This window comes from Vulpes vulpes, chromosome 9, assembly GCF_048418805.1.
Source record: "Vulpes vulpes isolate BD-2025 chromosome 9, VulVul3, whole genome shotgun sequence".
NCBI classification, from domain to species: Eukaryota; Metazoa; Chordata; class Mammalia; order Carnivora; family Canidae; genus Vulpes; species Vulpes vulpes.
The window spans coordinates 34,391,857-34,418,329 of NC_132788.1; the positions used below are offsets into that span (position 1 = coordinate 34,391,857).

General features: G+C 38.6%; 1 protein-coding gene across 36 annotated transcripts in view; it reads right to left on the reverse strand.

Annotated features, from left to right (window-relative positions):
* The window catches only part of ZMYM5 (zinc finger MYM-type containing 5), a 64,498-nt gene that overhangs the window by 27,550 nt on the left and 10,475 nt on the right, over window positions 1-26,473 (reverse strand). For 22 of the 36 annotated variants that reach the window (XR_011994205.1, XM_072719762.1, XM_072719766.1 and 19 more), the window contains 4 exons: window positions 26,315-26,408; window positions 12,928-13,213; window positions 12,219-12,378; window positions 10,836-11,048 (listed from right to left, as the gene is read on the reverse strand). Coding sequence is in view for 31 of the 36 variants with exons in the window: in XM_072719762.1 (XP_072575863.1) it covers window positions 10,836-11,048; window positions 12,219-12,378; window positions 12,928-13,213; window positions 26,315-26,408 (753 nt within the window). In the remaining 5 variants the exon portion in view is untranslated. Of the gene's footprint in view, window positions 1-10,835; window positions 11,049-12,218; window positions 12,379-12,927; window positions 13,214-14,632; window positions 14,852-17,013; window positions 19,117-19,900; window positions 21,231-26,307; window positions 26,409-26,473 lie in introns of those variants that run through there. The other 14 variants (XR_011994208.1, XM_072719768.1, XM_072719769.1 and 11 more) reach the window with 11 other exon arrangements.

Genomic DNA, 26,473 nt, shown 5'->3' on the forward strand with positions numbered 1-26,473 from the left:
CGTCTCTGTCTCTCTCATGAATAAATAAATAGAATCTTAAAAAAAAAATCCAAACTACCACATGCCACTTCACACCCACTATTATGGCTATATAATGACTAGTGTTGGCAAAGATGTGGAAAAATTGAAACTTTCCGAAGGTGCTAATGCAGATCTAGAATGATACAGGTGGGGCAGCCTTGGTGGCTCAGCGGTTTAGCGCCGCCTTCAGCCTAGGGTGTGATCCTGGAGACCCAGGATTGAGTCCCACGTCAGGCTCCCTGCGTGAAGCCTGCTTCTCCCTCTGCCTGTGTCTCTGCCTCTCTCTCTGTCTCTGTGTCTCTCATGAATAAATAAATAAAATCTTTAAAAAAAAAAATAGAATGATACAGGTGCCTTGGAAAACAGCCTGGCAATACCATACGAACCACCAATATCAGAATGAAAATATATGTCTATACAGATCTGTAAAAAGTGTTCACAGCAACGTATTCATAATATAATAGTCAAAATGTAAAAATAACCCAAATGTCCATTACTCATGGATAAATACAAAACGTGGGGGAAAAATGTGGGTGTTATCCATACAACAGAATATTATTTGGCAATAATAACGAGTGAAGTTATATGCTACAATATGGATAAGCCTTGAAAACAGTATGATGTTTAAAAACCAAGTATCACAAATGATTCCATTTAATTGAGACATAGAACCGATTTTAGAGTCAACAAAATAAAATTTAAAAAATTTCAGAATAACAAACATATAGTACACAATCTGAATGGCATCCTATTGGCTGTGTATACAGCACAATTCCAAAGCTGCATTTGATAATGTTTAAAAAACTAAGAACTTTTGGACCCCTGGGTGGCTCAGTCAATTAAGTGTCCAACTCTTGATTTTGGCTCAGGTTGTGATCTTAAGGTTGTAAGATCACATTGGGCTTCGTACTCAGTGCAGAGTCTGCTTGAGATTCTCTCTCTCTTGGTCCCTCCCCCTACTTGCTCTTTTTTTCTCTAAACTAAGTAAATCTTTAAAAACAAAATAAAACAGAACAAAACCCCAAACCCTGCTCCCAAAAACCCCAACTAAAAGCTTCGTTTTGATTTAACCCTAAAAGCAACATTGGCAGCACTGAATTAAAAAAGCAGGAGCAACATAATCAAATTCGTATTTAGAAACATTGCTCTGATTGTATTATAGATTTCTAACTGTAAGTAAGAAGACCAAGGGTACAGAAACACTCAGGAGCTGTAGTAGTTTAGTTCTGGCAAGACATGATGGTGGCTACATCTAAGATTGTAGGAGTTGAGATAGGATATAGTTGACCTATCTGAATTATTGGTAACTGAATGGCTCTGGATGCTAAGGTAAGGAAGAAGGAGTAAAGACTGACCCTAAGTTTCTGTCTAGGCATCTACCTGAATGGTAGGATCACTTAATTGATATAGGAAGCAGAATGAAAGCAAATTTGGAGTTTCAGTTTTAAAGAAGTATCTGACGTATTTGTGGAAAATTCAAATGGAGATTACAAATGGATTAGTCTGAAATTTTAAAAATTAGTATCTATACACAAAAGAAAAATTCAAAAACACCAAAAAAAAAAGGAAAAAGAAAATATATCTATAGATATATTTTGGAAGTTTATAAAAATCTGTTAATTAAAACTTTGAGATTGGATGAAACCGTATTGAAAGAGTATATAAAAAAGCCAACAGAAGGCCAACGACTATAGTTAGTGATTTGTGTTTTATTTTATTTTTTTTGTGTGTGTGTTTTATTTTTTTAAGAATGCTATTTTTTTTTTTTTTTTTTTTTTTTTAGAGAGAGGGAGAGAATGAGAGAGAACATGAGCAGGGAGGCTGATATGGGGCTTGATCCCAAGACCCTGGGACCATGACCTGAGCCAAAGGCAGACGCTTAACTGACTGAGCCACCCAGGCATCTCCAGTTAGTGTTATTTTTCTCTATAACCAAACCCAAGCATTGGTCTTGTTTCTCCTTCCTCAAGTTTCCCAGTAATGAATAGGTATTCAACTTGTTATAGTCATAATTTTCAATGGATGGGCCATGTCCCAACTGTATGACATTGGACAAGTTACCTGACCACTGAAGCTTCAATTTCCTTGGCAATAAAATGAGACTGTTTACATGATTAAACGCAAAAATACATGTAAAATTGTATCTGCCACCATAGTAAACTCATGTTAGCTATTATTGGCATAAACTTTAAGAAAGAGACCTGTGATTATTTGACAATCACCTAATACAGTCTAGTAGCAAAGAACTAATAAGAAGACAAAGGTGGCTAATCCAAAGGGTCATGGGTTTTCTGCTTTATAGTCTAGGTTCCAAGATTAAACTGGTTGTATCTTTCCCTGTGTCTTCAGGCACTCTTTCCAGGAACATTCATCTGAGATTCTCTGAAAATGAAGTTCAAAAATACTCTAATATAGTACTACATCTCTCACAACCAACATTTTTACTGATGACCTGGGTGAAAACTGAAGCTAAAAGGCAGTTGAGATTGCCACCACCAATTAACTAAAGGCCCTTAAAAAACAGGAGGAGGGGATCCCTGGGTGGCTTAGCGGTTTAGAGCCTGCCTTCAGCCCAGGGTGCAATCCTGGAGTCCCGGGATCGAGTCCCACGTCGGGCTCCCTGAATGGAGCCTGCTTCTCCCTCTGCCTGTGTCTCTGCCTCTCTCTATGTCTATCATGAATTAAAAAAAAAAAAAAAAAAAAAATCTTAAAAAAAAAACAGGAGGAAAAAAAATACTAGAAAGAAAGTATCAAGAAGAAGAACACTATATTTATTAACAGAAACTCATTTCATTCTCAGAAGTGTCCCAGTTAGATGGTTAAATCAATCCACATGTAAGGCTACTTATTCTGAAGATTACTAAATTGAATCAGATATAGATCCTGGGCTCAAGGAACCTATAGCTTCTTAAGGGAGATAAGGCACACAGATAATTAAATATTCATGTCAGATGCAATTGAGCAAAATGAGGTTTTACATACGAGGTCAAATTGAGCTATGTGACTCTGGATAAGACACTTTTTCTGAACTTCAACATCTTTAACATATTGTAAGGGTTTTATTTAATCAAAATTGAACATATATTTAGTATAAGGCAACTAGTTATACCTGGTTAATTAAAACAGAGCGCTACCTTACCACTTTTTCCCATTTTTCCTTTCCCAGAAGTTAATCACTTTCAACATCATTAGCTGATTCATTTGGTATTTATGTCCAAATATCAAAGTAAGAAGTTTGTATCTCTATTTACTGGTTTTACTCCCAATTTTAGGCATCACAAATTGGCTTTTCAATGAGGAAGATGGAAATTTAGTTTTCCTCCATTTTACCATATTTACCATGCACACCAATCAGCCACCTAGTTATCCTCGGTTGTAGATTTCTCAACCTTGGCGTTACTGATATCTTGGGCCAGATAATTTGTTATGAGGGACAGTCCTGTGTATTGCAGGATGTTTAGCAGCATCCTTGGCCCCTAACCAGTAGATGCCAATAGCACTACCCCAGCTATGATAATGAAAAATGTTTGGATGTTGTTGCCAAATGTTCATAGGGAAGAAAATGACCTCTGGTTAGGTCATTGGGTAAAACCAAGATTCAATCATTGCATTTTACAATTGTATATGCTATTCATAGATAAACTACTATACTAATTCAAGAAAATCTGGGTAAACAGTTGCTGCTGATTTTGAGTATGTGTATTTTCTCGTTTTTACTTCCTTTGGTGTTCACTTGGAGTAAAAAGTAGGTACTCTATGTACAAGGTTCATGCTCTTCAGATGATACGCATTACATTCGTCTAAAGTTCATGAGCGGGATCCCTGGGTGGCGCAGCGGTTTGGCGCCTGCCTTTAGCCCAGGGCGCGATCCTGGAGACCCGGGATCGAATCCCACGTCGGGGTCCCAGTGCATGGAGCCTGCTTCTCCCTCTGCCTGTGTCTCTGCCTCTCTCTCTCTCTCTCTCTGTGACTATCATAAATAAATAAAAATTATATAAAAAAAAAAAAAAAGTTCATGAGCTTACTGTCTTTTACTTAGCAAAAACTCATGGTCTAAGGAAATACAAGTAAGTCATCCACTAAAAAAAAAAAAAAAAAAAAAGGCTTATAAAAAATATTGGTTTATTACCAAATCAGAAGTTCATTGTTGTTTTTGCCATATACAATTTTGAAAAGATAACAAACCTATGCTAAGTCTTTTTCCCCTAATTTTAAACTGCTCATCATTCTCTTCTATAAGCCACATCCAACAGTTATGGGCCAACAAGCACATGAAAAAATGTTCCACATCACTTGTCATCAGAGAAATACAAATCAAAACCACAATAAGATACCACTTTACACCAGTCAGAATGGCTAAAATTAACAAGACAGGCAACAGATGTTGGCGGAGAATGTGGAGAAAGGGGAACCTCTTACACTGTTGGTAGAAATGCAAGCTGGTGCAGCCACTCTGGAGAATAGTATGGAGGTTCCTCAAGAATTTTACAAGTAGAGCTACCCTATGACCCAGCAATTGCACTACTGGGTATTTACCCTAAAGATACAGATGCTGTGAAATGAAGGGGCACCTGTACCCCAATGTTCATAGCAGCCATGTCCACAATAGCCAAACTGTGGAAGGAGTCATGATGTCCTTCAACAGGTGAATGGATAAAGATGATGTGGTTTATATACACAATGGAATATTACTCAGCCATCAGAAAGGATGAATACCTACCATTTACATCAACATGGATGGAACTACAGGATATCACGCTGAGTGAAGTAAGTCAATCAGAGATGGACAATCATCTTATGGTTTCACTAATATGTGGGATATAAGAAATAGTGAAAGAGACTGTAAGAGGAGGGGAAACTGAGTGGGAAAAATTAAAGAGGGAGACCAATCATGAGAGACTCCTAACTCTGGGACAAAACAAAGGTTGCAGGACGGGGAGGAGGACAAGGGGATGGCATAGCTACGTGACAGGCATTAAGAAGAGCACATTATGAAATGAGCACTGGATGTTACACTATATGTTGTAAATTTATTTTATGTCAAAAAAATACTAAAATATAAAACAGTGGAAGAATAAAAACAAATGAGATATGGTATATATAAAGAAAATAATAAAAATAACATAAATAAGCCTTTCTTTTAAAACCTTAAAAGGTGAAGTACCTAGGTGGCTCAGTTGGTTAAATGTCTGCCTTCTGCTCAGGTCATGATCCCAGGGTCCTGGGATCAAGCCCTGCACAGGACTCTCTGTTCAGTAGGAAGTGTGTTCTCCCTTTCCCTCTGCCCCCACCCTGTGCACACATATTTTCTCTTTCATGTCTGTCTCAAAGAAATAAAACTTTAAAAAAATTAAAGACTTAAAAGTTAATTATAGGCACCTATTGTCTCTTCTGTTTTTTTCTTTTTATAAGATTTTTAAATTTATTTATTCATGAGACACACAGATAGAGAGGCAGAGACATCAGAGACATTGGCAGAGGGAGAAGTAGGCTCCGTGCAGGCACTCTGATGCGGGACTTGATCCCAGGACCCCGGGATCACGCCTTGAGCCAATGGCAGATGCTCAATTGCTGAGCCACCCAGGCATCCCTCTTCTACTGTTTAAAAAGCCTTGCACACCTCAGGGTTACTTCTCCCTGACACTAACCAGTTAAATCCTTATCCAGTGAAATAGGTTTTACATTCCTGGTTTTACATTTATGATCCATATTGAATAAATTTTTGTGTATGGGGAAGAAATGGGGTCAAGGTGCATTTATCTCCATATAACCAAAACTCATCCTAGCATTGCTTTTTAAAAAGATCTTACCTTTCCCATCAGAATGATTTTGGTACCAAGTGACGGAAGATAGTGGAGTAGGAGGGTCTTAGGCTCACCTTATTCCACAGACACAAGAGAACAGCTATATCTACACTAACTTAAATGACCTATAAAGACTGGCAGAATAGACCTTCCATGGCTAAACAATGAGAGAAATCCACATTGAAAAGAGATGCACTTGGGAACCAAACACCCAGTATAACTAACCACAATCAGGAGGGACATAGCAAGCATGGAGAAGAGAGGCTCAGATCCCACACAGGGCACCCTAGGCACTGGGGATCTGTCCTGGGAAGATGAGTTGCTGTAACATGTGGCTTGGAAAAATCAGCAGAGCTCAACTTGAGAAGTTTTTTTTTTTTTTTCAGAAGATGTATTTATTCATAAGAGACACACAGAGAGAGGCAGAGACATGGGCAGAGAGAGGAGCAGGTTCTATGCATGGAGCCCGATGTGGGACTCAATCCTGGAATCCCAGGATCACACCCTAAGCCAAAAGCAGATGCTCAACCACTGAGCCACCCAGGTGCCCCAGGTTTAGAAGCTTTTTTTTTTTTTTTTTTTTTTTTAAGATTTTATTTATTTATGAGAGAGAGAGAGAGAGAGGCAGAGACACAGGCAGAGGGAGAAGCAGGCTCCATGCAGGAAGCCTGATGTGGGACTGGATGCCGGGAGACATGGCAGCGCTAAACCACTGAGGCACCCAGGCTACCCAGAAGCTTTAAAAATCAGTAGCACTTAGTTGAACCACTATAGGATTAGGCCCCTTTCCTTGTACCCCTCCCTTTCCTCCTACAGTCAGCTGAGAAAGGGGAGGGGACTTTAGTAGTCTTTGTGATAGGGCTTACCAGCTCTGTTCCCTCCTCCCCACTGCACCTTCTTGGGGTATTTGGGGCCACCAGGTAAGGGTATGGTCCCATACCCTGATCCTGACCCCCTATATTCCTGCCATGTTATGTCTGGCTCATCTCTACCTGAATAAAGTAATGCCTCTGCCTTAAAAAAAAAAAAATTAGTGGGGCTCAATTCTGAGAGCTATAAAAATCAGTAGGCTTAACTGGGATAGCTGGAAAGTGACAGGAAATTGAGTCTTCACCCTTAAAGGGCCAGCATGCTATATAACATGACCTGAGAGACAAGAAAAGTAGCAGTTTAAAAACCATCTGAAGTACACATGAAAATTTACTGACTTGTCTTATTAGAAGGTGTGCCAGAGGGGCAGGGATTTGCAGATTACTCTAAGAAAAGTGCTGGTGGGTACCATTCCTTCTCATCCTAGCCTAGATAACTGGTCACTTGCAAGAGTCACCACAAACACTCTCCATCTACCTTGCTAGCACTGTGTGCTTGCCCCATCCAACCAGGCAGCCTCAGCTGGAACTGGCACCACTCTAAAACGATTGCTACCTGGAAAAAGGGGGGTAAATAAGCCCATACACCATGCCTGCAGTTCTTGTGCTGGGAACCTGACCTGGCTGCTTGCTGAAGGTACAAAACCTGCTCTTTGATGTACCTATCACTGTGACAGAAAAGCTAACAGCAGACTGCTAGGCTGACAGCCACCCTGCCCACCAGAGACCATGACAGCAGCCTACAGCAGTCATGACATCACGACAGGTTCTTCAACAGCACTGGGAGCAAACCCTGTGCAGCGCACCCACAGGAAACAGAGTGATTATAGGTGGCTGGCCTGAAGGCAGCCATGGCTCAGTCATAACAGGAGGGAACACACAACCCACATCCAGAGCACCTGGTTCTGGTAACCAGAAAGATCATGTGAAGGACTCTTCTACATAAGGCCACTGTTTTCAAGATCAGGAGATGTAGTTGACCTTCCTAATACATAGAAACAAATACAGAAAATTAGACAAGACAGAGAAATATAACCCAAATGAAAGAACAGGACAGAATTACAATAAAAAAGCTAAATGAAATGGAGATAAGCAATATGCCTGATGAAAAATTTAAAGTGATGGTCATAAAGATACTCAGTAGACTTGAGAAAAGAGTGGATGAATTCATAAGATCTTCAACAAAGAAAGAAAATACAAAAATGAACCAATCGGAGCTGAAGAATTCAGTAAATGAAATAGAGAGTATCAACAGCAAATTAAAGGAAGGAGAAGAACAGATCAGGAATCTGGAAGTGTAATGGCAATCATTCAAGATAAACAGCAAAAAGAAAAAAGAATAAAAAATGAGAATAGATTAAGGAAACTGCAACATCATTAAGCATAACATTTATAGTACAAGGATTAAAGAAAGAAACTAACTTCAAGAAACAACAGCTGAAAACATCCCTAATCTGGCGAGCAAACAGGTCTAGGAAGCAGAGAGAGAGTCCTTAACAAGATAAACCCAAGAAGGTCCACACCAAGACACATAATAACCAAATGGCAAAAAGTAATGATAAACACAGAACTTTTATAGCAGCAAAACAGTTACAAACAAGGGAAGCCCCAAAGGCAATCAGCTGATTTTTCAGCAGAAATTCTGCAGGTCAAAAGAAAGTGGCATGATACATTCAAAGATCCATGATACATTCAAAGCTGAAAGAAGAAATCTATAACCATGCCCAGCAAGATTATCACTCAGAATAGGAAAAATAGTTTCCCAAACAAAAGTTAAAGGAGTTCATCATCACTAAATCAGCCTTACAAGAAGTGTTAAACAGAATTTTCTCTTATTTTAAAGATTTGAGAGAGAGAGCGAGCACCTCTGGGGGGGTTGAGGGAGGCAGGGGAGAAGACAGGGAGAGAATGAGAGAGGGGAAGCAGACTCCTGGTCGAGCACAGAGCCCAACATTGGGCTCAATCCCAGGACCCTGAGATCATGACCTGAGCTGAAGGCAGATGCTTAACCGACTGAGTCACCCAGGCACCCTATAAGAAATGTGAAAGGGAATTCTTTTTTTTTTTTTTTTTTTGAAAGGGAATTCTTTAACTGAAAAGGCTATCAATCGAAAAAACTTTTTTTTTAAGATTTTATTTATTTATTCATGAGAGACAAAGAGAGACAGAGGCAGAGACAAAGGCAGAGGGAGAAAAGGTCTCCATGCAGGGAGCCCGATGTGGGACTTGATCCCAGGACTCCAGAATCATGCCCTGGGCCAAAGGCAAGCACTAAACCGCTGAGCCACCCAGGTGTCCCTCGAAGAAAATTATGAAAAGAAGAAATTTCACAGGTAAAAGCAAATACATAGTAAAGGTAGTGGATTAATCACTTATGAAGCCAGTATGGAGGTTAAAACAAAAAAAGTAGTAAAATCTATTAAATCTACAAAAATTAGTCTAGGAATAGACAATAAAAGGATGCAATTAAAATGACATCATATACATAAAATGTGGAAAGTGTACTAAAGATGTAGGGTCTTCAGAATATGTTCAAAATAAAGCGACCATCAACTTAACAGAGACTATTATACATATAAGATGCTATATATGAACCCAATGGTAACCACAAATCAAAAACCTGTCATACACAAAATCAAAGAGAAAGGAATCCAAGCATAACATTAAAGAAATCCATCAAACCGCAAGAGAGGGACATAACAATTGTAAATATCTATGTACAAAATACAGAAATATCTAAATACATAGAGCAAACATTAACAGATATAAAGGAAAAATTGGTAGTAATAGAGGGGACATTAACACCTCACTTGCATCAATGGATAAATCAACTAGACTGCATTGTCTACAAGAAAACTGTGGCTTTGAATGACATATTAGTTAGACCAGATGGACTAAACAGGTATATATAGAATATTCCATCCCAAACCAGCAAAATTCACATTCTTTTCAAGTGCACATGGGAACACGACAGATCACGTGTTAGGCCACGATAAATTCAAAAAATTTAAGACTGAAATCATATCAAGTATCTCTGATAACAACAGTATGAAACTACAAATCAATTATAAGAAAAAAAATGGGAAAAAAACAAACACACAGAAGCTAAAAAACAGGCTAACTAAACAATGAATGGGTCAATGAAGAAATGAGAGAAAATAAAAAATACATGGAGACAAATGAAAATGAAATAGTCCAAAATCTTTGGGACTCAGCAAAAAGCCGTTCTAAGAGGGAAGTTTATAGTACTTGAAAAAGCAAAACAAATCTCAAATCTAACCATATACCAAAAAGAGTTAGCAAAAAGTCCAAAGCTAGTAGAAAGAAGAAAATAACAGAGTAAAAATAAATTTAAATAGATTTTAAAAAATAGAAAAGACCATTTGAAAAGATAAAACAGAATAACTGATAAAGCATTAGCCACTCATCAGGAAAAAAAGAATACTCAAAATCAGAAATGTAGAAGAAATAATGACATTTCAGAAACACAAGAGATTATATTAAAGAGTATTATGAAAAATTATATGCCAAAACCTGGACAACCTAGAAGAAACGGGTAAATTCCTAGAAACATATAATCTTACTGGAAGAAATAGAAAAAAAATTTTTTTTTAAACCCAGGAGCACAAGTGTGTGTTTTTTTTTAAGTTTATTTATTTATTCATGAAAGACAGAGAGAGAGGGAGATAGAGACATAGGCAGAGGGAGAAGCAGGCTCCATGAAGGGAGCCTGATGTGGGACTCAATCCTGGATCCCGGGATCAGGCCGAGCCAAAGGCAGACGCTCAACCGCTGAGCCACAACAGGCGTCCCAGAAATAGAAAACTTGAATAAATGAATTACTAGTAATTAAATTGAATCAGTAATCAAAAAATTCTCAACAATCTAAAGTCAGGACTGGCTTCACAGGTGAATTCTACCAAATATTTAAGAAAAGTTAATACCTATTCTTCTCAAACTAAAAAATTGAATAGGAAGGAAAACTGGCTTAGAATAATCAACTGATTTCAATACTCACTTGAGATGGGACAGCTCAATGATAGCTTGACAAAAAAGATTCTAAGATAAATCTCATTAATGTAAGCTGACAGGAAGAAGCCACTATATACTTGATCATTTAAAATGCATTGAAAAGAATTACCTGTTTATATTCATGAACACAACCTTGGCAGCAAAATCTTGTCTGCTGACCTTCAACGATCAGAACATTGTTTCCAGCACTTTTACTGGGCAAGTACTCTCCACATTGTTCACAGCAATTCATTATTAAACCATTGGCCAGCCTGTACTTATTGAAGCACTGGTTACTGCACAGTTTATGTATTACATTATTAACGCTGACTTCATGGCGAATCTAAAAGAAAAGCCAGAATTTATTACATAAAGGAGTCAGATTAGCAGTTAACAATAAGATACCTGTTTCTTAAAAATTAAAACAAATCAACTTCTAGTAATTTCTCAATGGAAGAAATATTCAGGGAAAAGACTAAAAAGCACATTTTGTTATTCTTTCATTTTTATCACCGATTCCTTTGTAAAAACATCCTTTGATTTTATAAAAGAGAAAAAAGTAAGATTCATAGAAAAAGCTATAAAAACAGTATTTACTTCCCCAGAGACACTTAACAACTAGAAGAAATGAACTGTTTTATAAGACTTTGATATGGGGATGCCTGGGTGGCTCAGTGGTTGAGCATGTGCCTTTGGCTTGGGGCCTGATCCCGGGATTCCAGGACTGGGTCCCACATCAGGCTTCCTACATGGAGCCTGCTTCTTCCTCTACATGTGTCTCTGCCTCTCTCTGTCTCTCATGAATAAATAAATAAAATCTTAAAAAAAAAAAAAAAGACTTTGATATCTGCTTAAAAGAAATAGATTGGGAATTTCTGGATTATAAACATCATTGCCCTAGAAAATTCATGAGAGGGACTAAAAGAATCAATACTACCGTACTCAGGATGGTGTCTCTATATACATAATTAAGGTAGTTCTTGCTTTCCTCAGTTCTGTGGTAATGGAGATTAAATTGTGTCAATTTGCAAGGCTCTGGGAAACACCAAATTCAGTTACCAAAGACTGTGTTATGTGAAGACTGTGTGTATGAATGTTTTGTCTTTCAGCAACTGGAAAGGTGGTAATACCACCTAAGAAATGTGAAGTTACCAACATACTTACACTCCACTTGTTCTACATATTCTTGTACCAGGATTGGTTGTATTCTTCATGTCCTGAACCTACACTTTTATTTAGAGTGGCTAATAAGAACAAAATTCACCAAAGAACTATTGTTTTGTTTAGGAGTATATCCAATTCCATGGAAATTGCCATGTACTTTCCATAACATGCAAATGGGAAATTTATTCCTAAGAGGGTTAGTTCTATCATATCCTTATTCTTCTCTTTAACTTTATCGTGTAGATCCAGGACAGGTGTATTATGTAGATGGCAGAGCATATAATAACACTTCAGCTAAAATTATCCCTGTTCATCTAGATAATAACTGAAATAAGATAAAAATTCACACCTCTGTTAGTTTACTACAGATTATGCATCTTGATTTATTAACTTTTTTTCTAAGATTCTGGTTGTCTTCATAGGGAGACAAAGACGTACTACTACAAAATTCTTGGGAGGATTCTCTTGACTCAACTTGAACAGCAGAAGCCTTTTTTGTAGGTACATCTCTGAAACAAGGGACACACACAAGAATGTTGCATTTTAATAAAAGTCAAATATATGAACAATAAACAGTATTTTTCACTTTTTCTAATTTAATCCTAGGAATCAACTATAATTTTTGGATCTAACAAAACCCACTTTTTGGTTTCACTGTCAAGAGTTCCTTCCTTACTAATATGGCAAGAGATGATTTGGAGGTAAAAACATTTTGTAGCATAAGGCCCCTGTCACAGGTTATTATGACTTTTTGAAGCATTCAAAAATGTGGCAGCAATTTTATAGAACTAAGGTAAAAGTTGGGGAGGGATGAAGCAAGCGGCAGGGAGAGGATTAATTAATTCCTATACCTGCACTCCATTTTCCTGCAAAGAATAAGGACAGTACAAATGAACCCACAGCTGATACGCCCATAGAAAAACTCAAGCTCAAAAACCTTCAAGATACCTCTGCAATAATTGTATCCATTAATTTATGCAGCTCTCCAATTACATTCAACACACATCTATACTGCTAGTATTCAACTACATGAAGTCATGTTAAAAAGTACAGCTTACTTTTTACTTATTATGTTGCGTTTCTTTGAAGTGCGCTTATGAGAGAAGGAAGAAAGGCAGGTGGTAGAACAAAAGAGGTGAACTGATCCTTTTCGTTGATAAGCTGTCTGTCCTTTCTGTAAAGGCTTTTTGCAATGTGCACAAGTAATTTTAGCTGGTTTTGTAAGTTGCTGTTGGACTGAAGACTGGAAAATCTGTTTAGGAAGGGAGGCCACTGGTGATAAAAAATCTACACCTGGCTGTTTCTGATTACGGGGAAATGATGCTGACTGGGAGATCCAAGAATCTTAAAAATAAAACACACAGAAGAAAAGTCATGGAATAATTCAAAATTCACATCCAAGAAATATTTTAAATTTTCATTTTGCTTAACTTTAAGAGGATGAGGCAGCCCTGTAATCAAGTGGTTAAGACCAGGCAGCCCTGTTGCACAATCCCAGAGGAATTCTCCACTTTGTATTCTTTTTTTCTTTTTTGGAGAATCTTAAGCAGGCTCTAGGCCCACTGTGGAGCCTGACATGCAGGCTCAATCTCACAACCCTGAGATTATAACCTGAGCTGAAATCAAGACTTGGATGCTTAACTGACTAAGCCACCCAGGTGCCCCTCCACTTTGCATTCAGTGAACGACACTACTGTGCCAAAAATATAAATAGTGGCCCTTGAATCAGGCAATGTGGTAATCATCATCACTTAAGTCAGAGACCCCAGGTTCAAAAATGCATCTTCTATGCTTACTTTAAGATCATGCAAAATATATTAAATTGTGTTTTGTTGGTTTTCTCAGCTACAAACTGGTAACGATACCTAACTCATTAGAATGTTACAAAAACTAAATGAGATAATGCATATAGCAAAGCACTATGTTTGGTACATAGGGCACTTGCAAAAAAATATGAACCACTTTTTCTTCTTGAAGAGGAAAGTATTAAAACATAAAATAAAGCAGCTATGCAAATCAGAGATAACTATATCAGAACTCTGGGATCATGATCTGAGCTAAAGGCAGACACTTAATGAACTGAGCCACCCAGGTACTCCCTGCTCCAAATACTTTTTAAGGCAACTCATTCTACAATTCCTTCCCAGTCTTCTAAATATTATTCCATAATCATTAATATAGGTGATGGGTTACTCTGGAAAGACTCAGCATTCCTAACTTCACATAGGGACTCCTCCATCATATATTATTGTTAGCTTCAAAATGGTAAAATATGATGTATAGGTAAAACAATGTTTCTCAAACTTTAACATGCAAGAGATCACATGGGAATCTTGTTTAAACAGAGAATCTATTGGTGCCTGGCTGGCTCAAGTGGTAGAGCATGTGACTCTTGATCTCTGGTTTTTGAATTCAAGCCCCAGGATGGTTACAGAGAATACTTAAAAATAAAATCATATATATTTTTTCATTCATTCAAAATCAATAGGTCTAGGGGCACCTGGGTGGCTCAGTGGTTGAGCGTCTGCCTTCAGCTCAGGGCGTGATCCCCGGGTTCTGGGATTGAGTCCCACATCTGGGATTGAGTCCCACATCGGGCTCCCTGCATAGAGCCTGCTTCTCTCTCTGCCTGTGTCTCTGCCCCTCTCCCTGTCTCTCATGAATAAATAAATAAATTCTTTAAAAAACAAAAACAAACAACAACAACAAAATCAATAGGTCTAGATAGGGGCCTGAGGTTCTATACCTCTAACTAACTCTTACATGATAGTAAAGCCTTGAAGCGCCAGAGTACTGAATTATTCTATCATTGTCTTCAAAAACAACTCTTTTGTCGAGGCACCTGGGTGGTTCAGTTAACTGAGCATTCAACTCTTGATTTCGGCTCAGGTCATCTCATGGGTGGTAGGATCCAGGTCCATGTCAGCGGGGTTATCTTCTTGAAGGTTCTCTCCCTCTACCCCTCCCCCATCCAGGCAAACTCTAAAATACATACATAAATCTTTTAGAAAATTGCTTTTGTCATTAGCAAGACTATGACATTAGCAAGACTATGTCTATGGCCTGTCACAATCCCAAAGGCCTCTCACAGTACTAATATTAACAACTATATTCATTTCTAAATTCCCATCTACTGCTTTTAATTTTGTGTGATTTCAAGATATCTTTATCTTACAAGCTAAAATAAAACAGAACAAATAATAAAAGCAATTCTTCCATTCCACAGGATGACATGCTGGCAAATGTGGAATATATTACAATAAAGTCTTTTATCACCCGGTACTCAAAAGTTTCATTACTACTAAATTTTCCTACTTTTGAACCATTCCAAGGAAAACAAAAATTATGTATTCAATTGAACAAACATAGGTTGTATTCTGGGATCAAATGCCACTGCATATCATCTAGATACCAAATTAGATTTAATAAATAACAGAAACAAAAGATAGCAACAATTACAAGATTTGTCATTACCATTAATATGGGAGAAATATAAATCCTGAAGAAAAAATACTGGGCTTTTACATTTTGTACTTACCCATAAAGGTGGCATATTTATATATAATTATGGAATGTGAGACATCAACTATATGCTTAGGACAGTAATTAGATTCTAAAATTTCTTTCTTTTTAAAGACTGAATTTATTTATTAGACAGACAGAGAGAATGAGCAGGGGGTAAGCAGAGGGAGAAACAGACCCCCAGCTAAGCAGGGAGCCCAACCCAAGGCTCAACCCCAGGACCTTGGGATCTTGACCTGAGCCAAAGGCAGTCGCTTAACCAACTGAGCCACCCAGGTGCCTCAACAAGAGTCGAGAAAAGAAAAGAAAATTTCTTTTTTTTAAAACAGATTTTTTAAGTAATCTCTATACCCAACATATGGCTCAAACTCAGACCGTGAGATAAAGAGTCACATATGCTCCCCCAACTAAGGCAGCCAGGTGCCTCAAGATTCTGAAATTTTTCCCTCTAGCTTTGGTACATACATAAATAAAACAAATGTTTCCTTTGTTAACAGCACAACTGTTTAACTTCTCCAAATTTCAAAACTTATTTTATCAAACTTTTATTTCATTTTATTTTTAGTAATTGTGTCTTTAGGTTAATTTTTTTTTTAAAGAAACCTAGCTTTATTTTTTATTTTATTTAAAGATTTTATTTATTTATTCACAGAGAAAGAGGCAGACACAGGCAGAGAGAGAAGTAGGCTCCATGCAGGGAGCCCGAAGTGGGACTCAATCCTGGGACTCCAGGATCATGCCATGGGCCAAGGGCAGGCACTCAACCCCTGAGCCATCCACATGTCCCTAAACTTAACCTTTTAATCAAATTCTTCCATGTCCTATCCCAAGAATGTTTTAAGAGAAGGTACCTAGTAGATTATATAGTTCAAATCCTTGATTATTTGCAAAGAAAATTAACACCTAGAAGTTACATGATTAAATACTAGGTACACTACTGACTTTTAGGTGTTCTTTTTTTTTTTTTTAAACTTTAAGGTGTTCTTCATTTGTTCTTGCAACTGAACTCTTCTACCTAAAAAATATTTTAGTATTTCTTTACTGTTGGTCTGCTAGTGAAAACTTCCTTTGGTGTCTCAGTGGGGGTATGTTTTTGGTTGTTAAAGAATAACATGTATACATAAAATTAATAAATCTTAAGTATGAAGCTCAATTAAATTTTTAAAAAGTTTTTTTCTTTGCTTTGTTTTGCTTTTTTCAGAGTGGGAGAGACCTCAAGACAGATGGTGAGAGAGGGAGAGACTCTTGCGCAGGCTCCATGCCCAGTGCAGAGCTTGACCAGGGCTCCATCTCACAATACTGAGATCATGACCTGAGCCGATATCAACATATATACTTGCATGACTACCACCCACATAAACAAAAAGTCCAATATCTCAGAAGCCTTGTCTTTTCTCACTTGATATTTCTTTCGTTTCCATAAGCCATTCCTATTCTGACTTCAAAGATTAGTTTTCTTGGCTCAGTCAGTTAAGTATGTCTGTCTTCAGCTCAGGTCATGATCCCAGGAGCCTAAGATCCAGTCCTGCATTGGGCTCCCTGCTCAATGGGGAGTCTACTTCTCCTTTACCCCTCCCCACTGCTTGTGATCTCTAATAAATAAAATCTTAAAAAAAAATTAGTTAAAAAAAAAAAATTAGTTTCCTTTTATTTTGAAATTCACATACATAAATTCATACAGTACATACATACTCTTCTGTGGCTGATCCCCTAACTCAACATCTTGTCTATAAGGGGCACTCAGTAGTATGCCATTGTGTAGCGAGAACTATTTATCTATCCAACTGTTGATGGACATATGGATTGTTACAATTTTTTTTTTTTTAAGGAACAGTCTTACTTTAATCAAGTTCCAGCAAGAGGGCACACTGATTTGGAAAGCATTTATCTCAGCAGAAAACACAAGGGTGTGTGTAAAAGAATGTTTCTAGAAAATACCAAAGGCACCAAACCTTAACTTTGCCTTCCATTTCCCCTCGATGCCACTGCATACCCTGGGTGGGGAGGCTACTTCGTCCAGCTGACTTTGGGAATGTCATAGTGCTCGCTAAGGGTGTCCACGTGTCTCTTGAAGTCCTCCACTCTCTGCTTGTGGTTTTGGATGTTTTCTTTAGGATCCTTTCCACTTGCCACTTCTCCTGCATCTTCTCGAAGGCCGCCGGGCTGGGGTTTGCTTGTCCAGGCCACGCTGCTTCCCCTCGTTCTTTTTGCTTGTTCCCATCGCTTCTGGGAGTTTCGCCTTCTTTGTCCTTCTTTTTCTTCTTCTGCTTGGTCACACCAAACACTGCAAAGCCTTTTACTTTCAGGGGTCCCTTCTGACGCTGCTTGTAGGCCGCCATGATGCCGCTTGCTTTTCTCCATTTTTTTTTTTTAAGATTTTATTTATTTATTCATGAGAGGCAGAGAGAGAGAAAGAGGCAGAGACAAAGGCAGAGGGAGAAGTAGAATCCATGCAGGGAACCCTATGCAGGACTCAATTCCAGGACATCAGGATCACACCCTGGGCTGAAGGCGGCGCTAAACCACTGAGCCATCTGTGCTGCCCGGATTGTTACAAATTTTGACTATGATTTCTATACATGTCTTTTAGTGGTTTCTTAAGGTATTCGTTCTGCATGGGGTTTGTAAGTGTTCTTGAATTTGTAGGTTAGTATTTTTTGTCCATTTTAGAAAATTCTCAGGTGTACCTCTTCTGTCTCACTTCTTTCCTCCTCTTTCTGGGACATTAAATACATGTCCTTTTCATCAAGTGTCATAGATATCTTTCTGGTTTTCCACCCGTGTGACTGATTTTCTCATATATCTTACAGTTCACCTACACTTTTCAGCTATGCTCAATCTGCAGTTAAACTGTATAGTTCCTTAATATCTGCATCTGATAATCCTATTGACTGTTTTCTTCTTGATTTGCTGTCATATGGCCTTGTCTCACGTTCCTGATTGCTGTTTACATGAAAAACTAAAAAAAAATTTGAGGCTCTGGATTATGTTAGCATCCCAAGCCAGAGGTTGGAAGAGTTGTGTTTTTGTTGGTTTTTGTTTTTGTTTTTACCAGTATCCCTCCTTTCTGGGCCCCTGTGAATTCGTTGTAAGTTCTTACAGCCTTTCTCTGCATTTTTTTCATAGAACTGAACACACACCCATAAGAGAAAACCAGCCTCAAGTAACAGATTACTTTTCTGAGGTTCCGTCTCTTAATCTTGGGACCTTTATTTTCCCACTACATTTATACTTCTGTGATGCTTTCAATGCATATTTTATATATTTTGCCCCTCCTCCCCAATTACTCTCTGCAAGAGGCATTGGAATTACCTAGTCTTTTATTATCAGAAAAAAAAGTCTTAGAATCATAATAGCCAGAAATGTTTATAACGCAGTAAAAAAAAAAAAAACAAAAAAAACAGATGCAAGAGCAATTTCTACATATAGCTTTTTTCTGTGATGAATTTTTTGCTGTTTATATAAAAGATACATGATGAGTAGAAAGAACTTCTGCTGAAAGTCAACACTAAAAGTTAATAAAAGGATTAAATGACTCAAAGGCCCATTCTAATCGGTATCATCCTATTTTTTCAAGATGAAATGCAAAGTTTTTGTGTATTTTATACAGACCCATAATTCTAGATGATGAAATTTGAACCTGTAAGCCCTAGATTTATTTGTAACTCAACTCCAGAAATCTTCATCTTGTTCTTTTTTTTCTTTTTTCTGTTTTGGAAATCTTTCTATATATAGAAATAGAAAGCACAGAAAAACTAATGTAAGACACTGACTCTAAGTAACAAAAATGACAATAATAATATAATTAGTCACACCTTCTAGAAGTCTAGTAGAATTTAGTTAGTTTTACTAATACTAACAGCAAGCAAAAGCAAAACCTAGGGCAAATACTATATGAGAAAAATTGGGGCACCTGGGTAGCTCAGTGGGAGCATCTGCCTTTGGCTCAGGACATCATCCCACGGTCCTGGGATCAAATCCTACACCAAGCTTCCTGTAGGAAAACTTGTTTGTCCCTCTGCCTAGGTCTTTACCTCTCTGCGTCTCTCTCATGAATTAATAAATAAAATCTTTAAAAAGTAAATAAAATTAGACAACTTCCATTATGCTACATTCAAGTTAAAGACAGAAAAACAGCAACGACAAAAAGATTGTCCTTTTGACACTTGACTGAACATTTAAGAAAGCATCAAACATATCTTGAGCATCACTTTTCACCTAATTTGGTAAATAATCTTTTTTTTTTTTAAACACATTGTTTAAATTTTTTTTTTATTATTTATTTATGATAGTCATACAGAGAGAGAGAGAGAGGCAGAGACATAGGCAGAGCGAGAAGCAGGCTCCATGCACCGGGAGCCCGACGTGGGATTTGATCCCAGGTGTCCAGGATTGCGCCCTGGGCCAAAGGCAGGCGCCAAATCGCTGCGCCACCCAGGGATCCCTAATCTTTTTTTTTAAAAGATTTTATTTATTTATTCATAGAAATGCAGAGAGAGAGAGAGAGAGAGAGAGAGAGAGAGAGGCAGAGACACAGGCAGAGGGAGAAGCAGGCTCCATGCAGAGAGCCCGACATGGGACTCGATCCAGGGTCTCCAGATCACGCCCTGGGCTGCAGGCAGCGCCAAACCGCTGCGCCACTGGGGCTGCCCAATCTTTTTGAAGTTCCACACTAAGTGTTACTATTTAAAGGATATAGTTTGGGACACCTGGGTGGCTCAGCAGTTGAGTGCCTGCCTTCGGCTCAGGGCGAGATCCTGGAGTCCTGGGATCAAGTCCCACATCGGGCTCGCTGCATGGAGCCTGCTTCTCCCTCTGCCTGTCTCTGTCTCTCTCTCTGTAGGTCTCCCTTGAATAAATAAATAAAATCTTAAAAAAGGGGGGGGGATATAGTTCTGTAACTTTTGTTCCCCAAAATAGAATTTTAGAGAATTCAGTAATGTTATAAATTCATGCATACTTCATAAATAACAGAAATTTGTGAGATGCCTGGGTGGCTCAGCAGTTGAGCATCTGCCTTTTGCTCAGGGCGTGATCCCAGAGTCCTAAGATCTAGTCCCACATCAGGCTCCCTGCATGGAGTCTGCTTCTCCCTCTGCCAATGTCTCTGCCCCTCTCTCTCTCTCTCGATCATGAATAAATAAATAAAAAACTTAAAAAAAAAAATTGTTGCCATGTATCAAACTAAAATAGTTTAATTTTTTGTTCAGATTTTATTTATTCAGGAGAGACACACTGTCTTTTCTTTATAATGTTTTAAAATCACTGATCTTTCACATTATGAGAAAACATAGAAATATAAAATACACTTATGAATTAATGAGATAAAAAAGTTGACAAGGCAAGAATAATTGAAACTACTTCCAAATAACATTTGCAAATCTCAATTATGTCCACAACTTGAATGGAACAATAGTATAGAATCTAACCACAGTATGCATTCTTATAGGATCAATCCATGCTCTGCTTTTATTTTTTTTTATTTTTAAAGATTTATTTATTTATTTATCCATGAGAGAATAAACTTACTTTCTTTACCACATAAATGTTTCCATATTGTAAGTTCAGAAGTAGGAGTATTATTTATTTGGTTAAATAACCATTTTTTGGTCGGGGCAATTTTGTATTAACCATCAAAAGTTTTAAAATTATGTTGACACTTGGAGTGCCTGCTTGGCTCAGTCGGTTGGGTGTCCCACTCTTGGTTTTGGCTCAGGTCATGATCTTGGGGTCATGGGACCAAGTCCCAAGTTAGGCTCCACCCTCAGCACAGAGTCTGCTTGGGATTCTCTCCCTTTCCTTCTCATTCTCTCCATGCTTGCATGTGTACACAAGACTTCTAAAATAAATACATAAAATCTTTAAAAAAAAATCTTGACACTTTGACTTAGCAATTCCACCTACCAAAACTTTTCTCAAGAAAATAAGTGAAGTGTGCCACCTTAGAGATATTCATGAAAACCTCTTTTCAATTGTAAAGACCAGAAACAACTTCAAATAACAATTAAATGCTTAAATAAACATAAAAAAGATAATTATATTTGACAAGAGCTAATAATGATGAAATGTCAATAGTTTCCCTCCCCCCACCCCAGGTCAAGAACATGGCAAGACTTTATACTCTTGCCATTTCTATTCAACAACTTATCAGAGAAAGAAATAAAAGGGGATCTGTGAGGCCAAACTATTTCCGTGACAATACCAAGATTATTTGCATTTTTCACTGTGTTGGCATTTACAGTAATGGTATAAAAGCAGTGGTAAGTAAAACTGCCGGCAGTGGAATGGAATTATATTTTTTCACTATCATACAGAAAAGAAAAAGTGTCACCTCCATTTATGGTTGTTATACCACCACCAATTAGACAATATAATTCTGACACTACCCTGGAATTAGCATCAGACTCCACAGGTTTTTTTGCTTTGTTTTTAAGATTTTATTTATTTATTCATGAGACACGGTGGGAGAGAGGGAGTGAAAGAGAGAGAGAGAGAGAGAGAGAGGGGCAGAGACATAGGCAGAGGGAGAAGTAGGCTCCATGCACCGGGAGCCCGAAGTGGGATTCGATCCCGGGTCTCCAGGATCGCGCCCTGGGCCAAAGGCAGGCGCCAAACCGCTGCGCCACCCAGGGATCCCTATATATGTATTTTTAAAATTTTATTTATTTATGAGAGAGGGAGAGTGCAAGCACACATGAGCAAGGGGGAGGGGCAGAGGGAGAAGCATAGTCCCCACTGAACAGGGAACTTGTCATGGGGCTCAATCCCAGGATCCTGAGATCATTAACTGAGCCAAAGGCAGACACTTAAGCAACTGAGTTACCCAAATACATACATACACACACACACACACACACACACATATACATATATAACTGGGCTGGTGAGACTGGGGACCTCAAAATGGCCGACCCGAGGACAGCAACTTCCCAATAAGACCGCCATACCCCCATCTTCCTGCCAACACCCCCTTGCCACCCTACTCTAACTTAGCTTACAAAGACCTGTAACCCTTGCCCTAACTGGAATGCCACCCTACCTCTTTATAACCACCACCCCCCCCCCCCCGCCCCACCCTGCAGTTTGCCTGGGCACGACTTCCCTGACTCAGAGAGGCTCCAGTCAGGGAACCTCGCCCAGGAGTGCCCCCCATCGCTCCCCATTAAAGCACTCTCGAACCTAGCGCCTAGCTCTGCTGTCTTTAATTTTCTCTGCCGATCATTAAAAGAAAACCTAACATATATATATATTTTTTAAATATTTTATTTATTTATTCATGAGAGACAGAGAGAGAGGCAGAGACACAGGTAGAGGGAGAAGCAGGCTCTATGCAGGTAGCCCAATGCAGTACTCCATCCCGGGTCTCCAGGATCACACCCTGGGCTGCAGGCGGCGCTAAACAGCTGTACCACCAGGGCTGCCCTATATATATTTTTTAATTGACCAAAGCACAATGCTACCAAATCATACAAAGGTGAAAGATCCATTCACATATCAATAATCTTGATGTAAAAAAAAAAAATCTTGATGTAACAGAGTAGGAAAATTTCATTATATGGTTTCAGATTCTACACTGTTAAGGAACTTTAAGGAAACTGCCATGTGTCAAGTTTTGGTGCTGCGTCAAAATATTCTACAACTATTTATTTAACAACTATTTATTTAAAATAGTGCTCTCGGGATCCCTGGGTGGCGCAGCGGTTTGGCGCCTGCCTTTGGCCCAGGGCGCGATCCTGGAGATCCGGGATCGAATCCCACGTCGGGTTCCCAGTGCATGGAGCCTGCTTCTCCCTCTGCCTGTGTCTCTGCCTCTCTCTCTCTCTCTCTCTCTCACTGTGTGCCTATCATAAATAAATAAAAAGTTAAAAAAAAAAAATGTTTAAAATAGTGCTCTCTTCTACAACCAAATATGTGTGTGAGGCCAGATTTTATTTTATACTTAAAACATGATTTCAACAGATTCAATATAGAAATAGATGTGAGAAATTACCATATACCTTGCTATTACATTAGACTTTAAAAGAGATTTCCAGAAATATGGAGATCCCTGGGTGGCTCAGTGGTTTAGCGCCTGCCTTTGGCCCAGGGCATGATCCAGGAGTCTCAGGATCAAGTCCTACATCCGACTCCCTGCATGGAGTCTGCTTCTCCCTCTGCCCGTATCTCTGCCTCTCTCTCTATCATGAATAAATAAAATCTTAAAAAAAAGAGAGAGATTTGCAGAAATGTAAAACAAAGCTACTGTTCACTTAATATTGAAAATAGTTTTCATTAAAAATGGTATTGTCATACTTCTAAAAACTTCTTAGGCTTGAGTTTCTAACATGGTAATTGATATAAATTTTGAAAACCTTGGGGTCCCCAATTATTTTTAAGAGTGAAACTGAGCCTAAAATGCTTGAGAACTATCCTACAGAAATAATAAACAATGTAAACAAAGAATTTAGTGTAGGGGATCCCTGGGTGGCTCAGCGGTTTAGCGCCTGCCTTTGGCTCAGGGTGTGACCCCTGGGTCCCGGGATCGAGTCCTGCATCAGGCTCCCTGCATGGAGCCTGCTTCTCCCTCTGCCTGTGTCTCTCTCTATATATATATGTCTCTCATTAATAAATAAATAAAATCTTAAAAAAAAAAAAAACCCCAAAGAATTTAGCGTAGAGTTTCAACAATAAAAACAGGAGATCATAGAGGCACCTGAGTGGCTCAGTTGGATAAGTGTCTGCCTTTTGCTCACGTCATGATCTCAGGGTCCTGGGATCAAGGCCCACATAAGGCACTCTGCTAAGAAGGAAGTCTGTGTGTACCTCAGACAATAAATTATTTTTTATAGACATGGAAACTTCTATTTTTTTTTTAAGATTTATTTATCGGAGGGATGCCTGGGTGGCTCAGTGGTTGAGCATCTGCCTTTGGCTAAGGACATGATCCTGGAGTCCCTGGGTCGAGTCCCACATTGTGTTCCCTGCATGGAGCCTGCTTCTCCCTCTGTCTATGTCTCTGCCTCTCTCTGTGTGTGTCCTCATGAATAAATAAATAAAATCTTTAAAAAAGGGATCCCTGGGTGGCGCAGCGGTTTAGTGCCTGCCTTTGGCCCAGGGCGCAATCCTGGAGACTCGGGATCGAATCCCACGTCGGGCTCCCAGTGCATGGAGCCTGCTTCTCCCTCTGCCTGTGTCTGCCTCTCTTTCTCTCTGTCTCTCTCTCTCTCTCTCTGTGTGACTATCATAAATAAATAAAAATTTTTAAAAAAATCTTAAAAAAAATATATTTATCTGAGAGAGAGAGACAGAAAGAGAGAACATGAGTGGGAGGGGCAGAGGGAGACATAATTCCAAGTGGACTCCAGGCTGATTGCAGACCCTGAGGTGGAGCTTGATCTAAGGACCCTGAGAGCACGAACTGAGCAGAAACCAAGAGTCCAATGCTTAATCAACTGTGCCACCCAGGTGTCCCACAGAAACTTCTATTTCTAAAATGACATATTAAAATTTAGATTAAGTAAACCAACAGAACACAAAGCTATATATAATAAGCTCGAAATTATATTTTTTAAACCACAGAGGCAGGGATCCCTGGGTGGCTCAGCAGTTGAGTGTCTGCCTTAGGCTCAGGGCATGATCCCAGTCTAGGGATCGAGTACACATCGGGTTCCCTGCGAAAAGCCTGCTTCTCCCTCTGTCTGTGTCTCTGCCTCTCTATGTCTCTCATGAATAAATAAAATCTTAAAAAAAAAACACCCACAGAGGCAAAAATTGAAAAATCAAACTTTTAACAGTAGTCCCCGATAATTAATAAGATAAGCTCAGAAGTATTTTATTTCTAATCAGGATTTCTTACAAATATTCTGTAATACTCATGTAGTGTTCTCATACCCAGAAAGAAAGATTAATTTTTAAAAATAAAAAAAAATCCTGGCATTCCATAAAACAGTAAATGAAGTTCTTAGCTTTATTACTTTCAGTCCTTTCCCAATATCTTAAGTTGGTCAATAGTTTAAAAAGCACTAAAATGGCCAAAAAAAGCAATACCAAAACAAATTTTAAAAACTCAGACCCCCATACTAAATCATGACAAAGCTACCAAAAAGATATGCTAAGTTTCAAACAGCAGAACAAGACTGTCCATGTAAATTTGAAAAATATACGGCTCTGACTTAAAGGCAAGAGTTTTCCAACTTTTAAAATAAAGCAACTAATAAAATGCTAACTTAAAAACAAAAATCAGAAACAATCCAAAAGTAAACACCTCAAATGAGAAAATTGAGATTTCAAGTGATGTAATTACAAATTAAGTAAAATTCAATTATTACATTACTTCTTTATTGTCCATATTTTTATTCCATGATTTTTACATTAAAATAAAGATACTAGGGATCCTTGGGTGGCGCAGCGGTTTAGTGCCTGCCTTTGGCCCGGGGCGCAATCCTGGAGACCCAGGATCGAATCCCACATCAGGCTCCCGGTGCATGGAGCCTGCTTCTCCCTCTGCCTGTGTCTCTGCCTCTCTCTCTCTCTCTCTATGTGACTATTATAAATAAATAAATAAATAATTAAAAAAAAAAAATAAAGATACTAGGGGATCCCTGGGTGGCTCAGCGATCTGGCACCTGCCTTTGGCCCAGGGCGCGATCCTGGAGTCCCGGGATTGAGTCCCACGTCAGGCTCCCGGCATGGAGCCTGCTTCTCCCTCCTCCTGTGTCTCTGCCTCTCTCTCTCTCTCTTATGAATAAATAAATAAAAATCTTAAAAAAAAAAAAAAACAACTTCAGACGTATATCACAAAGGGTAAAATAGCTTTAATTTCTGGAAAATCAGGGACCAAGTAGGCTGCGGGTAAAATATTCTATCTTAATATGAAGTCAAGAAAACTAAAGTATTTCATATATACAGAAGTATAGAAGGTAAAGAAAATCACTTACTGCTTACCAGGACTATGATGAGTTGCGTATCCTCCATTCTGAAATTCATCTCCTGCCATATTCATTCTACCAGGATTAAAAGGTCCTACTCCAGTCTTGGTCTGTGAAGTCAAAGATGGGGTGTATGTTTGTATATTAACACCAAAATTACTTGACTGAAGTCCTT